Source organism: Camelus ferus, chromosome 32 (genome assembly GCF_009834535.1).
Source record: "Camelus ferus isolate YT-003-E chromosome 32, BCGSAC_Cfer_1.0, whole genome shotgun sequence".
In the NCBI taxonomy this organism is placed as follows: Eukaryota; Metazoa; Chordata; class Mammalia; order Artiodactyla; family Camelidae; genus Camelus; species Camelus ferus.
In genome coordinates this window covers 14,650,351-14,669,995 of record NC_045727.1, presented here as the reverse complement: position 1 = coordinate 14,669,995, position 19,645 = coordinate 14,650,351, and the positions used below count along the sequence as shown (strand labels likewise).

The following is a 19,645-nucleotide window of genomic DNA, read 5'->3' as shown; positions in this document are numbered from 1 at the left end:
CCAGAATTAAACCCTCACATTTATGGTCAAATAATCTTTGCTAAGAGCATAAATTTCCGGAAAGGAAATGGTAATTATGTGATGTGATCTAAGGCTATATTAGTAATCATTCTGCAACATGTAAGTGTATCAAATCAACATATTGTATACCTTAAATTTACACAATATTATATATGTCAGTTATATCTCAATAAAGCTGAGGTGGGGAAAAAAAATTTACCAGAGGAAAACATTTTGGAAATAGATAACGGTGATGGTTGCACAACATTGTGAATGTACTTAATGCCCTGAACTGTACACTTAATGGCTAAAATGACAAAATTTTGTTATATATATATGTTTTCTACCACAATGAAAAGTAAACATTTAAAAAATACTTAGGAATGAATTTTTTAAAGTGTAAGAGTTGTACACTGAAAACTACAAAACATCATTGAAAGAAATTAAAGATCTAAATATGAAAGATATCCCATGTTCACAGAGTCAAAGACTTAACATAGTTAAGATAGCAATGTTACCCAAATTGATCTATAGATTTAATGTGTAATTTCTATCAAAATCCAAGGAAGTGACAAACTTATCCTAAAATACATATGGAAATCTAAAGAAACATAATAGTCAGAACAATCTTGAAAAAGAAGAACAAATCAAGACTCATTCTCTGGATTTCAAAACTTACTACAAAGCTACAGTAATCGAGATTTTATGGTACTGGACCAAGGATAAACACATAGATCAATAGAATTGAATTGAAAGTCCAGAATTAAACCCTCACATTTATGGTCAAATAATCTTTTACAAGGGTGCTAAGACCATTCAAGGGAGTAAGAATAGTTTCCTCAAGAAATAGTGGTTGGACAACTGGACATTCACACACCAAAGGATGAATTTGGACAAAATTTCATACCACATGCAAAAATCAACTTAAAATGGGTCAGTATAAGAACTAAAACTGTAAAATAATTAGAAGAAAACTTGTTGTGAATCATGACACATAATAACAATAAAATAGCTCCTTTTTGTTGAGCAACTACTTTATGCTGGTCACCCTATCAAGCTCCTTATACATGTAATTTTACTTTTAAAGGTGATACATCCACTTCACCCTAACTCACCATTTGTGTCCCACTCCCCATACATAAACCCTAAGCCTATCTTTAAAATATGGCTTAAATGAGTAAGAAATAGCTTCAAATGTTTACTTCTAGATTTAAAGTTGTACATATGGATGTTGCTACATTTTTCCTCCAGTTTTTACTATTTTTTCAAGTCATCAAAGTTGGACATGACATAAAAGGGAAGGGTGAGTGACAAGGCACAAAATGGCACATTAGTCATTCATTTCTTTATATTATTATTTTCTATACTTTAACGTCAAGTTCAATTTTTCTTTTAAATGGAGAGGTCATTTTAATCTGACAGGGAGGGAAAATGCTACTTAAAACACACAGATAGCGAAAGCCTTACTGTTGCAACCAGGTGTCAGAGGGAATGGATATATTTAAACTGCGAGGTTGGCTATTTTGAGATAAAAACAAGTAACAGGGAGTCAACAAATAGCCTTCTCCATTCTGACACTGAAACACTGATGTTCCGAAGCTGCTGCAGCACAGCAGAGGTTAAGTGGTGAAGTTTCTGTGAATAGATGACAGATGTTTTCAAGATTGCATGATTGCATGAATTAGCATTTTTCTAGGGAACAGGTCCACAACTCTCTTCATATGGACAACACACTGCAAATGCTCAGTTAGTATCTGTTGAAAGAATAAATGTGTACAGCACAGGAAACTATATTCAATATCTTATAGTAACCTATAATGAAAAAGAACATGAAAATGAATATATGTATGCATATGTATGACTGAACTATTACGCTGACACCAGAAATTGACATAACATTGTAAACTAACTATACTTCAATTAGAAAAAAAGAAAAGGATCCACAGCAAGGAAGAGCCAGAGCACTACCCAAAGCACTACTGCTTCCTTGGTTTCATCTTTCATCACTTTCAAACTCCAGGATCATTTCAGGATTGTCTTGAGCTACCTGTTGCAACAACTTTCTATAAGTGTTTTTCTAAACAAAATATTACAGTGTAACAAAGGGTCTTACCAAGATTAGAGAATCCATCCTGAAGGGCCCATAATCGAGCCCAGGGAGCAGGGACAGGCTCCTCAGGTTCTTGGTCCTCGGGAATAGAACACAGTTCCTGAGTGGACACTGTGTCTAAGGAGCTGAGCGTGCCCGAGCTGGAGTGAGAAGACTGGCTGGACGTGGGCACTGTGCTGGTGGAGGAGCTGGACATGCCCTGAGACTGTGAAGAGGAGCCGTGTGTCTGTGAGGAGGGACCATGGGACTGCGAGAAGCTGCCTTGGGACTGAGAGCAGGTACCGCTGGCATGGGACTGCGGGGAGGCACTGCCATGGGACTGCTGACACTCCACATCTGTCTCCCGAGACATCACGACCTCAAAGATAAGTGTCCAACAATAAGGTGAGTTTCAAGGAACAAGACTAAAGGTCAAGAATGAAGGATGGACATATTACCTTAGCCAAAATATATATATATGTATATATCCATCCAGGGCAATCATGCTCTGCAAAAATTAAAACTCTAAGTCTAGACATACTAACTATAATTCTGCTGGACTGAGCTTTTCATCAGATAATTTTCACCCGAAGTTTTCTGCCTGACAGCCACAAACCACAGTGGAAAGAAACAAAAAAATTTATTTGAAGACTGTAAATAAGTAAAAAGCAATGAAACTGAATTGAGGAGGAGGAGAGACTCATAACAGCTTACATTCATCTAATGTTTTAAATGAAAAATGGAAAGTTTTAAATTAGTAATGTATTCATTAATACAATCAACACTATATTTACTAAACTTCATATATATTTTTGGAAAGGAAAGAAGGGGAAGGGTCAGGTGGCTTGGGGTAGACAATGGGCAAAGCTCTACAGAAATTCGCTGCACCACCCCAGGGTGGTTACTTACATAAAATGTCACTGATGCCCCTTCTCCCTCTAGCAAGCTCCTGGAGGAGCCAAGTCCTGTGGTTCATTCTAGATTCCTTGACTCCAAAACTAAGAGCCAGGCCACTTAATAAGGCAAAACACAAAACCTGCTCTAAACCACTCCACCTAGCGCTTTGTGATGCTAATTAACAATGGGGTTGGTCTTTTCAGCATCCTAAAAGGCCTCCCAGCCCAACAGAAGCCTGAAGAAACAATTCTTAAAGACACAGAAGACCATAACAGAGGTTCTCACCCTTGCTTTAGAATTTGATGGACAGTTCAACTCTGACAACAGAACCTACAGTAAAGTCAAATTTTCAATCCCTAACTTTAAATCCTTAATCTGAGTTTTAAAAAATAAATAAATAAAGGTGCATTCTCCTCAGATTCCCACTCAGGCTATCCTTCAAGGAGAATACAGTAAACACGACTTACACTGATTATTGCATTTACACAGCTTTCCAGATGTAAAGGTCCTGATGCGTTTTCCTTAAAGCACACCAGGGAGGTGCTGCCAGAGCAGGACCTGCTGCTCTACCACCTCAGCCACGCTGTGTCCTCCTGCAGCTTTTGGAGCAAGACTTCTCTGCCCTGAAAACTGGCAAAAGACAGTGCATCAAGAGACAGCCGCCATCATGGTTCATGATAAATAAGGGTCCACCAGGCCAGGACCCCGTTGGCCTCCGCCACGAGGAAAAAGTATATTGGACAGGTTAGAAGTAAACAGGTCTGAAGTTGAGTCAGATGTTTTAGTCGAGGGGGAGGGTAGAGCTGAGTGGTAGAGTTGTACCTAGCATGCACGAGGTCTGAGTTCAATCCCCATTACCTCCATCAAAATAAGTAAATATACCTAATTACCTCCCCCAAAACAAAGAACAACAAAAAATGAAAAATGAATTTTTTAAAAAAAGATATATAAGTCAACTCTTTGCACGATCTTTAGGTAGATCACAACCTCCCTAAACCCCCCAAAAAGGAGAAAGATCTGAGAATTACATGAGGCATCAACGCTACTCTCCACACCCCAGTAATGCTTGATAATTGGGAGTTCCAGGCCCAAAGTATCTGAAAGCCGGAAAAGGCTTTCACAACCGCAACACATTTTTTTTTCAGAGAAACTGAGTCCCAAGGAAGAATGGTGTCCTCCCACCCTCTTCTCGCCACCCTATCCCCACACTTCCTTACGGTCACTCACAGGCATCCTCCTACACTAGTCTGTGTTTCCAGTTCCTGCAGCGCCTAGAGGCTAAGAATGGGTTCCCAATAGGTATTTTCCAGATTGAACCTAAGTGTGGAAATAATTACTAACACTTATAAAACTCTTTACAAAGCAACTTCGCTCTGATTTTCAAGAGCACAACTTTGTTATCTCTCATCCCATACGGCTGGGCCAGTTTCAGCTTGTAAGTAACAAGGGAAGTGAACTTCACCTCGAAGTCTATCTAAAAAGGAAGAGTCGCCCACACATTCCTCTCCCCCCTTCCCAAGCTCAAACACAGGACAAAGCGGAAGCTCAGGAAATTCAGCTCGCAATAAGACCCTGAGGGCAGGGTTCGAACCCCCAAACGCCCACGAGAAGTTCCCCACTATGACTCACCGCGTGAGCCCACCTAGAACCGCACACCCAAAGCAGCCGCAGCCAGCGGAGTGGCGCTAAACGCGCAGATACAAACTCCACCCTCAGCCAATCACAACACCCCTCTGCCTCCATAGGACCAATGAGAAACAGCGGATGTGGCCCTCCACATGGCCTCAATGCTTTCCGGGAGTTGTAGTTTAAAATGTAAAGCGGAACTCAGGATCCAGGTTTCCCCTGGGTAATCCCGCCCCCTCGGCTTTCCGGCCAATCAGCAGCACTAGGCTAGTCGGCCACTTTCTGAGGTGGCCACGGGGAGGCAGGCCGCCGGCCAGATGTGGGGCCGAAGGACCGGGACCTTGCTGAGGGTGTCGGGGTTGTGGCCCACAGGGGTCCTCCGGAGGAGACCGCTAAACTGCAATGCTGCCTCGCTGGCAGGAAGCAACTCCCTCCGGTGCTGGAACTGCGGCGGCCTAGAGGGCCCCTTGCGGGGGGACCGGTTCTTCTGCCCTCAGTGCCGCGCGCTGCAACCACCTGACCCCACTCAAGACTACTTCAGCCTCATGGACTGGTACGGGAGGCGGTTTCGGAAACGCGCCTGGGCGTGCGAGAAGGGAGGGCCTGTCCGGCTTGAGGAGAAGGCGGGACCAGTTACTTTAGGTGGGCGGAGCCCTAGAGAACAGGGCCTGGGAGAATGGTGGGTGGGATGTGTCCAGAGAGAAAGGACCCTGAGGGGCGGGCCTGAGCGATGACGACGCCTTGAGGGACAGAGACTGGAGTAGGGCCTGCCTCCCTTTGGTCACCTGTAGGGCAGAGAGAGAGAGTAGCCGACCAGACTATTGCTGCTGACTGGCCTGGGAGCCGAGGGAGCCGGGATTACCCTAGAGAGTACTGGAGGGACGGAGAGTGTACTTAGGGGAAACTGAGGTTTGGAGGCTACAATGGAGGGAGACTTGAGACCTGAGAGAAGGCGAAGTTGAGGGATGGGGTCTCAGGGAACGGTACTTGCCCGGCATTGGAGGACGGAGACTTGAGGAAAGAGTCAGAATGTTTAAAGTTGGGTTGAGACTTTTAAGAAAGTAGTACTGAGGTGTTATCCAAACTAAGGGAATAAAAGCACGGAAAAATCTCAACACTGTGGGCAGAGTCTAAGGGAAAGGTGAGAATGGAAGGAGAAAGTCTGAGAAATCAGAGTTTTTCCTGTTTACCTCCGAAGTTGAAGAGCTTGGGGAGGTGGTGAAGTTTAGGTGGAACTAATGAAACAAGGCAGGCTCTGGGAATAGAAAGCGAAAGGGATTGGATTAAAGTAAAATGGGAGACAGAGATGAAGGAATCTGGGCCTTAGAAAAATAGGGTGGGATTCTAGAATGCCCCTTCCCCTTGAGTCTGGGATCATGCCCCACCAGTCACTGAGCACTTAGGATGAACTGTGGTAACACTACCCTTTAAGTTATTGAAGCATGTCAATCTTGTTCCCACTTCAGGGCCTTTACATGTTCCTTGTGCCTGAATGACTCTTTGATCTGATCTTCAGTTACTCCTTATCATCATGCAGGTCTCAGCTCAGAGGTCATCTCTGTCCACCACATCTACCACTCTCTGATCCTATTCGGTTTTCCCTTGCAGTGCCTACTACTTTTTGAAATAGCTCTGTCTACATGTTTATTGTGTCATCCCTCATGAAAACTCCACTGATGCATGAATTTCATTTCCCAATTTCTTTCCAGCAACCGCTCGTTCAGAGTTGACACTGCGAAGCTCCAGCATAGGTACCAGCAACTGCAGCGTCTTGTCCACCCAGATTTCTTCAGCCAGAAGTCTCAGGTAACCTATTGGCCACCCCTAATCATACCCAAACACTTGTGCACATTGGGTGGGTGGCGGTGGCCTTGTGGTCATGTGACAGAGCTGACCACCAGCTTCACCCTTGGGCCATCAGTCCCCAGCCAGCCTGTCCTGGATCTGTCCTGCACTCAGAGCTTTTACTTGACTTCCCAGCAGAATTAGAACCCGTCATCAGAAAATGAAAACAGTTTATCCCATACCAGTTCTACTTTGACCACTTCCTTAGGTGCCTGCCCATCAATATTTCATGAAACAGTTTGTGAGACAGTAAGGTGGCTGATTTGGATGGTAATATGACTATCTTCATCTCCACTAACAGACTGAAAAGGACTTCTCAGAGAAGCATTCAACCCTGGTGAATGATGCCTATAAGACCCTTCTGGCCCCCCTGAGCAGGGGACTATACCTTGTAAGGTGATTTTCCTACCCTTCTATGCATGACTGTATGGTACCATTGCTCAGTGAGACATCTGCTCCCCTATATTCAACAGAAGAGTGCTTGAGACCTTAGCCAGTCTGGGGACCCAACGATAATTAACCTCAAAGATACTATATGAGTATAATTTTCTCTGGGTGTCTCTATAAATCTTACTTGTCCAATTGCTTTTTTTTTTTCCATTTTCTATAAATTTCAAGGATTGGATGGTGCTGACTTTTAGGGAAGAGTAATTTTTGTTATGTTTTGCTTTTCACTGGGGGTGAAGTGAGCACCTTAGAATTTAATAGAATCTTTTCAGATATCTAGTTCAACCTCTCAAGTGGAAGAATGACTCCCCTGGGGATACCTAGTTCCAGGTAGCAGAGAGTAATCCCATCCCATTACTCCTGTCTCAGTCCAACTTTCCAGCACCCTACCCTCACACTTTCATTACTGGGACAGTTCAGGCTTTCCCTATGAGTAGTATTCTTTTCTGAAGAGTGAGTGGGGATTTACAGTGAGTAGGATTTATGACTCCGGCCATAGTTTCTTGAATTAAACTTATTTTCCCTGTTCATGCTCCAATAGCTAAAGCTCCGTGGAGTAGAGATTCCCGAAGGGACAGATTATGAAATGGACAGTCAATTTCTCATGGAAATAATGGAAATCAATGAAAAACTTGCAGAAGCTCAAAGTGAAACTGCCATGAAAGAGATTGAATCTATTGTCAGAGGTAAAAGATAAAACACCACCAAATGCATTTTATTGCTATTTTGAGTACGAGTACAGGTTAAGTGAAAAATGAATAGAAAGTGTACATATTGGCCTTCATAATGATTCAGGGAAGGTTTTTGTTTGTTTGTTCGTTTTTTCTGATTAAACTGAAACCAGTTTTGTCTAGAGGTTAGACTTGCAAAATCCCTCTCAGGAAGGCCGACTTAAACCAAGAATGTGATAGTATTTTGCAGACTGCAGTGTTCCTTCCCACCCATGACATCATTTGGGTAATATTATTATCTTTGACAAGAAAAATTGGCCTCAGAAGTTCATGGAAGTGCCCAAGGTCACACAACAGATACAGCAGAGCAAACATTAAAACCCTGGTCTTATGATTTCATATTGCTTTACTTTCTACTTTATTCCATAGTGTATCAGAGTTTCCCAGAGAAACAGAATCAATACCATGTGTGTGCGGGTGGATTTATTTTAAGGAATGGATCATGTGATTGTGGGAGCTAGCAAGTCCAAAATGTGGGGCAGATTGGCAGAGACCAGACCCCTAGTCCAGTGTGCTTTTGTTGACACCACATTGCTACCTGAGAAGTACTAGACTAGGAGTCAGGTGACTTGGGGCCTGTTCCTAGTCCCTGCACTCACCAACCATGTGACCATGGTAACATTCTCCCAATACCTGTCAGTGCCGACTGTGCGGATGTAATGTATCTGAAAGTGCATTGAAAGTGGGTACCGTATAAATGATTGATACTGTTTACATCTGGAAAATACACTTACCATAAAATTTCTCATTTCCTAATGAGGAAACAATAAAAATATGAGTTGGCTGCCCCTTTACTTCATCTGGCACCTTCTCTCTTAAGGTACAATGTGATCTAAATATTTCAGTTTCCTGAGAGGCTATGTAATTCACCAGTGGTTGCCTGAAATGCTATAGTGCCCTGCTGATAGGCAAGCCCAGCTTGTTAGGCTGAAATCTGGAAGACTCGGACTGCTTGGTGGAGATAATCAAAGCATTTCTGGGGTGGGGAGGGTATAGCTCAGTGATAGAGTGTGTGCTTAGCATGTACAAGGTCCTGAGTTCAATCCCCAATACCTCCATTAAAAAAATAAGTGAATAAGTAAACCTAATTACCTCCCCCATCCCCAAAAAAACAAAAACAAAAAAAAAAAGAAAGAAAGAAAAAACAAAGCATTTCCTTGTCCTTTTCTTTCTTTCTTTCTTTCTTTTTTTTTAAATGATTTTTTAGTGATACCCTTTCTTGGGTAGAAAAACAGTGTAACCAAGGTCAGCCTGAGCTGCACTTATCAGGAGCTGCCATCATGGAACGTGTAGAGACAGGGTAAGAAGCCTTCCCTTGAATCCAGGCTCCCTGTTGCATTGTGTTCACAGCAAGATGACAGAGGGTTGTCTTCATAGTAGAAGTCTATTTAAATAGGAAAATTAAGATAATGGTTTTCTTTTTCAGCTAAACAGAAAGAATTGACTGACAGTGTGAGCAGAGCTTTTGAAGGAGGTATTTTCTTCATTTCTTGACTTTCTTAAATATGGAAAGAAATTGTAAGCACTGAAGTAGAGCCATCCATTCAATAAGTAGCTATTATACACTCATCCAATGGCAGGTACATGGTGAGCTGTAAAACAGAGAGGAGTCAACATTTCTGCCTTTAAGGATTCATAGTCTTGCTAAAGAAACAAGCTGTCTGCCAAAACCAGAGATATGCCCATTGAGAATTATATAAGAGAGAGTGCTCCCATCCCCCTTTGCCAAGTAGGGGAAGATAAGGTGAGGGATATAGGCTGAAGCCAACACAGGCAAGACTATGCAGTCAGCACTCTTCTGTAAAACCCAGGAGGAGAAGCCCATGACCGAACTGTGCCCAAACTGCAAATATGGGGTGTGCATCCTTGTCTCCACTGCTCCTGGCTCTCAGATTCAAGAGGCTAGATCTGTTTCTAGCTATTTTTAAGCAAGAACAGCCTTTTCTCCATCCCTGACTTGTGCCACCCCTTAAATAAGAGAATAAAAGCTCTTAACTTAGGGATCCTTTGATTGCAGGGAGGAGAGAGCAACTCATATTAGCCCAGATAAAAGAGGTTATTATAAGGAAACTCCAAGAGCAAAGTCCCTAAGCTGAGTACGGTATAGTGTGATAAGAGCTTTTCTAGAACAGGACCTGGGAACCAGATAGCAGTCTGGAACTGAAACTGTGGTTAAATACTTAGTGCCCCTGGCAGTTCCCTCCATACTTCTCTCCCCTCTGTACACCGGTTCCAGCTACTTCCTTGTTAGTGTACAGTGCTCCAAAATGGCCCCACCCCTAGCTGACTCCTTAGTCCTTCTTGGTCTACTGCTTTATAAGAACAAGACCTTTTACCAGCTGTCCGGAGTCTCCTAGACCCAATCTAGATCCCTTGAATAGGGAATTTGATTGCCCCAGCTTGAGTCAGATGTCCACTCCAGCCCTATCAGTGAGGGCTGAGGAGATGCGCTTACAAAGCGTGCTGCCTACTTTGCAGGGACTATGGGAGTCTATTCTGAGAAGCAGGTAGAAGGTGGGGGTGGGGAGGTGGTCCCTAAAAAGATGAGAAGGAATATAAATCTAGCAGGAAAGACAGGAACCTAGCCCAACAATCCGCCTGAAATCCATGTCCCCAATCTACTGTCTAAGATGGTCAGATTGTGTTCCACCGGAGACCACCCCCAGTTCCTGTTAGATCTTTGTAGACTTTTATTTTTTAATTACAAAATATTAATTTCTTAACAAATAATACACATATATGACTGAAAGAATAATAACATTTAGACAGCTAAGTTTGAATAAAGTTCTGATCAAAGTGGTTAAAAAAAAAGGAATAATAGCAGAACAAATATCCATATCCCTCCCACCCATCTTAAAGAAAGAGAAAAAAGATGCTCAACATCACTAATCATTAGGGAAATGAAAATCAAAACCACAGTGAAATACGACCTCACGCCTATTAAGATGGGTGCTATAAGAATTTAAAAAAAAACAAAAACAGAAAATAAGAAATGTTGGCATGGATGTGGAGAAGTTGGAAGCCTTGTGCACTATGGGTGGGAATGTAAAACAGAGCACCCACTATGGAAAACAGTATGGCATTTCCTCAAAAAATTATAAATAGAACTACTGTACAATCCAGCAATTCCACTTCTGGGTGTACCCCTGAAGAACTGATAGCAGGAGCTCAGAGAGATGCACTGTCAAAGATAAACAAAGCCAGATACTAGTCAGCATTGGTAAGGACAGATTTGAATCAGTAATAACTATTGCAGTAGGGAGAAGAGTCCAGCGTGAACTGAACTCGGTTTCAATTTGTACAGAAGTAACTGGGCATTTTAAACAGAGAAAGAGGGAGTAGGGATGGAGGCACGTGGGGGCTCAGTACAGTCAAGGAAGTGAAAATTTTTTTAAAAGCCAGAAGCAGAGTTGGTCCTGTGAAATTCATCTGTGTTTGCTAATTGGCACTTATGGAAGTTAGGCCCCCACCCTCCCACAGAGCCTAGGAGACAGGGGCCCTATCTTCAGGTGTCGACTGGAACAAACAGCCAGAAAGAGACAGAACAACAGAAGCCCGTTTCTCACTCTATTGTCTTTTGTTTATGAAGGACTAGCTGAGCCAGCCGTTGAGACCTGGTAGTAGAGGATATTTGCTGGATGACGTGAGCAGTCACACATTTAATGAGTAGCATCTCTATGGAAACAAAAAGAAAACCAAGGATTAATGGTTGAAACAGACTATAAGCCCAGTCTCCGAGTCTAGAGGGCAACCACTGGAGAAGACACTGGACTCTTAAGCATCTTTAAGTGGTGGCATGAGGAGAGCAGGGGCAGTCTGATGCACTTCCTGGGTGGCAGTCCGAATGTGGCGATGGCAGAGACATCAGCATCGCAGTCATGGTTATTTCTCCCAGAGCACAGCACAGAAGAGGGTGTTGTAGTGGGCTTTCTGAGCGCCCTTTGTGCCAGCAACTCCAAGCACAAAGGTTACCCACCTGTGATTTGTTGTGGTGACGAGTTCTCTGAAGTTTCTATCAAGTTATCCAGCTTCCGCCTGCAGGCCTTTTCCAGATCCTGGAGGAAAGGAGCTATGAGACAGCCTGAGTCCCAGCAAGCATCTGGGCAGCCAGGTTCTAGTCTTGGCGACACCAGGTCAGGAGGGAGGGAAATTGGAAACATCAGTTTGGAAAACTAGCATGATATTGAAGGAAACTAGAACTGAGGATTCGGCAAGAACTGACAAAATGTGTAAGATTGGCGGGATCCAGTTCAGTTTACAGGTAGATAATAAAACCACAAAGACAGTGAAGAGAAGTGGACTCTGATAATCCACAAGGCTGTGTTATACTTTTCCACTGGAACATAAAATTTCTCTCCATAGTCAACACCACCCCCTTTCAACCAAAGATAAAGTAAGATTGTTCCTGTTTCCAAAATAATTTTAGTTTCATTAAATTTGGCCTGATTATTTACTTAAGTGTAGCAAGAATGGTGATCAACCATAAAGGCCTTTTTAAGCTTTCTTAATGGAACTTTTTACAGGCATCACTAGTTCGATTGCACTTTGCAAATACTGCGTTGTTTTACACGTTGAAGTTTTGTGGCAATCCTGTGTTGTCAGCTGATGGTTAGCATTTTTTTTGCAATAAAATATTTTTAAATTAAGGCATGTACATTGTTTTTTTAGACGTAATGCTATTGTGCACTTAATAGACTACAGTATAGTGTTAACATCTCTTTTATATGCACTGGGAAACCAAAAAATTCATGAGACTCTCTTTATTTCAATATTCGCTTTACTGCAGTGGTCTGGAACCCAACCCACAATATCTCTGAGTATGCCTGTATAAGTAATCTCAGATCAGACCTTAAAAGCCTTTCAGTGCTGGAAAGTCAAGCCAAGAATTCTCCATCAGACTTCTTCACCTACAGTACCCATAGATTCAGGTGAATTCCTCTCCAAGTCCCCAAAATATCGTAAGATTCCTGGGCCTGCCAGGAAGTGACCTTACTCACCTGTAAAGCTGGGAACCTTGTAAATCAGAGAACAGACCAATTTTTGCAACAGGGCTTTGAAAGCATTGTCTGTCAACACAACCTTAAATCCTTAAAATTGATGACTTTCTACATCATTTTCAAATACGACATTCCCGTCAAAGCCTTATTTTTAAGTATGTCCTATTACAAAGTGGACAGGTTCTTACTGAACCTACACAAATGACTATATTGCCCTGAAAATAAGAATACTCAATAATAGTTTTCAATTTTTTGAGGGATCAGGCAGGGAGAAAAACATAAATGTTTTAATCTTGTTTACAAAAGTATGTCACTTTTAGATTGTTAATGAGTCATAGATAGCTTGAGGGAAAAGAGAAGGGGGTTTCCTTACATCCGGAAAATAGAACATTTAAGAGCCAGAAATATTTCGAACAAAAAATATTTGTAAAAAGTTACCATCAACCTTTGTCAGTTTACTCAATCCTATGTAATTAGTTTTGTTCTGCTTGATCTTGGGTTAACAGTTTTATAAACCCATGGGCTTTTGTATTAGTGTCTCAGAAATCCTCACTTGGTCCACTGGCCTGATCTCGGTTATTTAACCAATGCCATCAGAAGCCTGTTCCCCAGAGCAACTGGCATGGTACCATTTTGTTGAACACACATACTGTGGCCTACAGCTGGTTGCAAGGGCTTTTAGGAAAGCACCAGAATAAGATGGCAACCATCTGTGGATAGCAAAAAACTTAAAATGGCCATAGTTAAAGATCTGATGAGATGTCATTATAAAAATAGCACAATTGAAAAGGAAATCTGGTTGTTTCTGTGACATATAACATTCAAAAATAATAACTGGGCTGATAACATCTTACCACAATGTATCATGGATAGTGAAGGCATTAACAAATTTTAAGAACTTTATACAATTTCTGAAATAATAACATTTTACCCATGTAAAAATAAGCTAGGGAAAGTTAACTATCTTTTCTTTGACAGTGCTTCCATTGTAATTTACTACATCACAAAAACCCACTTAGTTTAAGATCTCTTTTTACAAGGCAAGAGAACAGATCCTTTGAGGTTTTCCAGGGGCCCTCTCAGAAACTTCAAAGTCAGTTCAAGGTCAAGAAGACCTTATTTAGAATGTGATCTGAGGAAGTTGTCAAAAATGTTAAAAGGTTTGAATATTTAATTAAATAGGATCATAGGTCACTGTGGAACAATAATTAGTTATCTGTATAACCAAAGTGATAATAAAAGATTTCAAAGGCAAATATGAGGTAACATGGAAAAAAACCCAAAAACCTTAGCTCTTTTAACAGTGAGAAGACTCGGTTCTCTTCCATAATTGAGGACATGATAAAGACAACAAGAAGCACAGGAAATTATTTTGATAAGACACAGAATATGAGTTTCCTAGGCAAAAGGTAAAGAAAAACCTTTTACAACTTTTTATTAACAGCAGACCAATAATCCAAGAAACTGTCATTTTAACAGAGAGAGAACCAAACTCTGGTTTTGTATCAGTACACTATTGATATTAAAGTTCATTTAAAAAATAAAAAAGCACCTTATATATAAATCCTCTTAATCTTAGCCAGCCTTGACCTCACAACATAAAATTCTTTTTCCACAAACCCTCTACAGCATTCTGCATCCATTCAGGTTTTGTCTTATTCTTTCCCTCTTTCACATTCTCCTTCAGGACAAAATTACTCTCCTTCTTAATCTTAACAAAAACACATTTACATTCCTTACGTACTTTTTATCCAAAAAAAAAATCCTACTTTTCTCCCATAGTTTGTGTACAATGTTGTTTTTCTTCACTGTTACTGTTTCTGGTAGTTTTATTTTCATGTATCAATTATAAATTATAACCATTAATAACCTTTATTTTACAGCAAAAACTAGGAAGTAGAAATTGTGAGCTGTCTATCAGATACCAGTATTCTGTAGCAGATGAACACATTTTATGAATATACCACTTCATAATCTCTAGAGGCATATGCCTTTTATAATACAGTATTTTTACATGGCAAGACAAACGTGTTCAGCAAGAGACCCAAATATCTTTGGCCTCTCTGTACCATATAAAAATAAGAAGCCAAAAGTATATAAATTTATGCTTAATACTGAATGTTTTATCTTATTTAGAATTTAGATATTTAATGACTATTACTTAATTTAGGATTAGCCAAAAAAGATCTTGGAAATGATTTTTAAACAATATATAAGACACAATTATTGTTGAAATAAAGTTCATCAGAATGACTTAATCTGAGTAATATCAAATGTATTCTTTTTACTATCTTAAACATCTAGTAAATATTAGCTTATTTGACTAGTAAGCGCAAGTAGAATAAAACGATATGCTTGCATTGTATTTAAAGTTAACAACTCTGAAGACATACCCATCTTATTAAACCAAGAACATCGAACTAGTCTTATTTACCAAAGATTTACCCAGATTGAAGTAGAAAAACATTTGAGTTGGTTCCAATATTTCTGGAAGTTTTAGGAAGATTTAATTTAATAAAAGCATTTATTTTTCTCTAAGCAAATTAGGATACAACTCCTTTAAGGGATTTTATAAATTAATTTGGTAATACCATCCAAAGGTAGGGAAATATAAGTTTATGTATGTATTATAAATAGATGCAAATAGAGATCTTGCAGTTTTCATTTAAAAATTTTAACCATAAGTCAGGCATAAATATAATAATGTAAAACTCACTTCATATGAGGTGATGGATGTTAATTAAACTTATTGTAGTAATCATTTTGCAATAAGTCCATATATCAAACCATCATGTTATACAACTAAAACTAACAATGTTATATCAATTATGTCTCAATAAAATTGGGAAATTTAAAAGGAAATTTAAGGGGGAGGGTATAGCTCAGGGCATGCATGAGGTCCTGGGTTCAATCCCCAGTACCCCCATTAAAATAAATAAATAAATGAACTTAATTACCCCCCCAAAAAAAGAGAAAAAAAAGTTTTTAAAAAATAAAAGGATATTCAATTCTCTAAATGAGAGTTCACATTTTTGCTGTATATCATATATTTATCCAAGTTGTGTTTCTGACAGATGGAGCAAGTTTTAAAGGTTGTTTCCTCAATGTGAGGACTAAAGCATTCTACCACTAGTTGTGCAGAAGACACTTAGGGATTTTGGGAAGTTTGGGTTTTATTTTGTTTTTTTGCCCTGATATATTAATCGAATGGAGACTGTGGACTAAATGTCTTTCCAATTGGCTTTTCTTTTTTTCCTTTTCAGCTTCAGATAGTTGCTTTTGGAGGTATCTGAGTCCCTTGCGAGCTCCTGGTGGGGACAGGGGGCCCAAAGTTCCAGTGCCTGTAGGGAGCTGAGGGGCAGGAGTGGGAAGGGAAAGGCCTGGTAGGGCAGACAGAGGGGCTGAGGAGGTAGGGGCTTGAAGTGGGGCCTGGCATAGTATGCAAAGGAACTGAAGGGAAGATGGAAGGTGGGAAGAGAAAGAAGGAGGAGTGGAGGGATCTTACATGACCCAGTGTGGGGAATCTTAAGTTACCTGAAGAAGCCAGAGAAGTTCCAAATTTTCCTAAGTACAGGATGATCTTGGAGATGTTACAAGTTTGATTCCAGACCACCACAATAAAGTGGATACTGCAGTAAAGCAAGTCACACAAATTTTTTGGTTTTCATGCACAGTTATGTTTACATTTTACTGTAGTCTGTTAAGTGTACAATAGCGTTATATCTAATAAAACCAATTAATTAAAAAATACTTTATTGCTGAAAAATGCTAACCATCATCCGAGCCTTCAGGGAGTTGTAATCCTTTTGCAATAGCAACATCAAAAATGACTGATCACAGATCACCTTCACAAGCACAATGATAATGAAAAGGTTTGAAATATTGGAAGAATTACCAAAATGTGACACAAAGACATGAAGTTAGCAAATGCTATCAGAAAAATGTCACAGATAGACCAGCTCGACACAGGGTTGCCACAGACCTTGCATTTGTAACACACGCAGTATCTGTGAAGCACAATGAAACAAGGTCTGCCCATAAAATCACAGGACCAAGAAAAGAAGCTGACAGAGCACCATAGTGATACGCAGTCAGCAGGAGTTCAAAAAGGGGGGTTTCACAAACTTATGGTTACCAAAGGGAAAGTAGAGGAGAGGGATAAATTAGGAGTTTGGGATCAGCAGGTACTAACAATTATATTATAAAATAGATAAACAGCAAGGTCCTACTGTATAGCACAGGGAACTGTATTCAATACCACTATATTCAGTATCTTGTAATAACTTGTAATGGAAAAGAATATGAAAAAGGATATATATATATATACACACATATATGTATGTATAACTGAATGACTTTGCTGTACACCAGAAATTAACACATTGTAAATCAACTATACTTCAATAAAAAATAAAAATAAACAAAAAACAAAAGCAGGGAGTTTCAGTGGACCAACAAGTTCCCATGGGAAGACCAGGGTCGGATAGAACAAAGAGGCCTCACGAGGATCCAGGAAAAAGAAAATGTCCAGCTTGGGAGCCAGGAAGAATCCCAGCCCACGGAGTTTCTTCCTTTCAAAAGAAGCCTGGGACCTTACCCTTCAGAGAAGATGCTCAAAATCGTAAGAATCCAAATCTGTCTTCACTGTGCTTCAGCGGAGTTGTGTCTGGAGAACTGGATCCGGAGTCAGACTCACTCACCCTAGATACCCAAACAAGCAGGTCGACTGGAGAAGAGGCCAAAGTCTCTGCACACCAAAAGGTCCAATCCTCACGTCTCTAATGGTGTTTCCAATCGCAGTCACAGCACCGGGTAACTATCCAAGATAAGCAAAGCCAGACATCATTCAAAGTGCTAAGGACAGGTTCAAATCAGCAATAACTATTGCAATAGGGAAATAGCCCAGCATGAACTGAACTCAGCTTCGATGTGCAAACTGCCATTTTAAAGGGAGAATGAGGGAGTAAGGAGGGGGACACATGGGCTCAGCAGAGTCAAGGACATGAGAAATTACAAAAAAGCAGGAAGCAGGAGTTGGGCCTGTGAAACCATCTGGGTTTGCTAACTGTCACTTCTCGGGGTTAGGTTCCTCCCCTCCCGCAGACTGTGGGAGACAGGGACCCCACATTCAGGTGTGAGTTGTAATGAATGATAAATTCTTCTGGCAGCCCTGTTTTCTCAGGCAGGCATTTTAAAGTGAGGCTGGGGTCATCGGAGGGATGCGGCCTTTGAGCTGTAAGAAACTATGTTAGTGTCTGTTCAGGTCTTTCTAGGCCAAAAGTTGAGGGCTAGTCAAGAAGGCGGCTCAGAGGAGCCTGGCTAGAGTTTGGGCAAGGAGAAAATTTTTGTCACCACCAATATCCACAGAATTTTTCATAATAGCAAACAGATGGAAGCAACCTGTCTATCAGCCGATGAATGGATAAACAAGATGTGGTACATACATATAGTGGAATATTATTCAGCCTTTAAAAAGGAAGGAACTTCTGATGCCTGCTACAACATGCATGAACCTTGAAGATATTATGCTAAGTGAAATAAATAAGTCACAAAGAAATAAATACTGTATGATTCCACTCACATGAGGTCCCTAGAGCAGCCAAACTCTTAGAGATAGAAAGTTGAATGGTGGTTGTCAGGGACTGAACAGAGGTGGAAATAGTAAGTTACTGTTTCATAGGTAGAGATTCAGTTTTGTGAATGCACTTAGTGCCACTGAGCTCTACACTTAAAACTGGTTACAATGGTAAATTTCATGTCAAGTGTTTTATCATAATTAAAAGAAAATTTTTAAATACAAAAAAAAATCAATCAATTAAAATAAAGAAATAGAACATGACAACTGCCTTCCAAGCCCCTGGTAGGCCCTTTGCAATTGAATTTTTTGTTAATCATTCTCTTACCTTTCTTGTAGTTTCAACCATATATAAATGTGGTGGTTTATTATTTCATTTTGCATAGCTCCAAGTCAGGGTTCCTCAACCTTGGCACTACCAACATTTTGAGCCGGATAGTTCTTTGTCATGGGGGGCTGTTTAGCAGCACCTCTGGCCTCTGCCCACTAGATGTCATTGCCACCTCCCCAGTGTGACAACCCAAAATGTCCCCAGACATTGCCAAACATCCCTGTAGGCAAAAAAATCATCCCGTCAAGAACCGGTGGTCTAAGGGCATCTTTCCCAGAAACCATGAGCCTCCGGAGAGCAGCTCTGTACCTCAGTACCTGCCACAGAGGAAGCGCCCAGTGCTTCCGCCTCATCAGGGCTAGACCACCACATATGATAGAGGAAAACTCTTAAAACACAGCCCATTTATTGGGGACTGTCCTGAAGAGAACCAGCTTCTCATTTAAAGTCTGAATCCCGTGAACAGGCATGCTTTTGCTACCTTTTGGTTAATTCCTTTGTCCCATGAACAATCCACGTGTTCTCTCTCTCTCTCTCTCTCTTTCCCTCTCTCTCAGATTTACTGCGTAATTGGTCAGCCCTCCAGAGCCCAGGTCTCAGCTTTGAACCAGCTGCCTAGGTTAATAGAGTGACTTTATTCTTGCTGGAAACAAAGCCTCACATTAATGTCTTTCTTTATTTCAGATGATTTTGAAAAAGCCAAGGAACTTTTAACAAAGATGAGATACTTTTCAAACGTTGAAGAAAAGATTAAGTTAAAGAAGATTCCCCTCTAATGGTTGCTAATCTCAAAGTTTTAAAAATAAAGTTTTTTTTTTCTCTTTTCATTCTGTTTTTTGTTGACATGTGGTCAGTCTACAGTGTCACATCAGTTCCTGGTGTACAGCATAATGTTTCAGTCAAACAAAAATAAAGTTCTTATATATTTCTTTTCCAGCCTCTGCTCATTGAAACTAAATGGGCTTCAACCGCTTTTATCATCTTGATTAAACCTGCAGCTCAAGCATTAGTGACAGCAAAGCCTGTCATGTCAGTGGAAGCACAGCCCAGCCAGAGTTTGAGTGGTCAGTTCTCCATGGGATATTTGATACACCCTGTGCCCCATCT

The 19,645-nt window shown here is 40.7% G+C and overlaps 2 protein-coding genes across 13 annotated transcripts in view; one reads left to right on the top strand and one right to left on the bottom strand.

The window, feature by feature from the left end:
* The window catches only part of CHEK2 (checkpoint kinase 2), a 37,291-nt gene extending 32,561 nt beyond the window's left edge, over positions 1-4,730 (bottom strand). For 3 of the 7 annotated variants that reach the window (XM_032472005.1, XM_032472006.1, XM_032472004.1), the window contains exons 1-2: positions 4,616-4,691; positions 3,454-3,616 (exon numbers count right to left, since the gene is read on the bottom strand). Coding sequence is in view for 4 of the 7 variants with exons in the window: in XM_006192257.3 (XP_006192319.1) it covers positions 2,114-2,462 (349 nt within the window). In the remaining 3 variants the exon portion in view is untranslated. The other 4 variants (XM_006192257.3, XM_032472001.1, XM_032472003.1 and 1 more) reach the window with 4 other exon arrangements.
* Positions 4,731-4,866: 136 nt separating this feature from the next.
* HSCB (HscB mitochondrial iron-sulfur cluster cochaperone) lies at positions 4,867-19,365 on the top strand. 6 transcript variants are annotated; one of them, XM_014565655.2, is made up of 6 exons: positions 4,867-5,165; positions 6,322-6,418; positions 6,759-6,848; positions 7,446-7,590; positions 9,062-9,109; positions 11,225-12,281. In XM_014565655.2, exons 1-6 carry the CDS (start codon positions 4,930-4,932, stop codon positions 11,254-11,256), a joined length of 648 nt encoding a protein of 215 aa, XP_014421141.1. In that variant the 5' UTR covers positions 4,867-4,929; the 3' UTR covers positions 11,257-12,281. The 6 variants fall into 6 exon arrangements, with proteins under 6 accessions (XP_014421141.1, XP_032327899.1, XP_006192318.1 ...); XM_006192256.3 differs by lacking the exon at positions 11,225-12,281 and adding an exon at positions 19,223-19,365 and having other exon boundaries at positions 4,868-5,165; XM_032472010.1 differs by lacking the exon at positions 11,225-12,281 and adding an exon at positions 19,223-19,365 and having other exon boundaries at positions 5,129-5,254; positions 6,759-6,853.
* The last annotated feature ends 280 nt before the right edge of the window (positions 19,366-19,645 follow it).

Coding starts and splice junctions, on each gene's coding strand:
- HSCB (XM_006192256.3), top strand. CDS start 4,930: ATGTGGGGCCGAAGGACCGGGACCTTGCTGAGGGTGTCGGGGTTGTGG. Junction 6,419..6,758: donor TCTTCAGCCAGAAGTCTCAG/GTAACCTATTGG, acceptor CTCCACTAACAG/ACTGAAAAGGACTTCTCAGA. Junction 6,849..7,445: donor TGAGCAGGGGACTATACCTT/GTAAGGTGATTT, acceptor ATGCTCCAATAG/CTAAAGCTCCGTGGAGTAGA.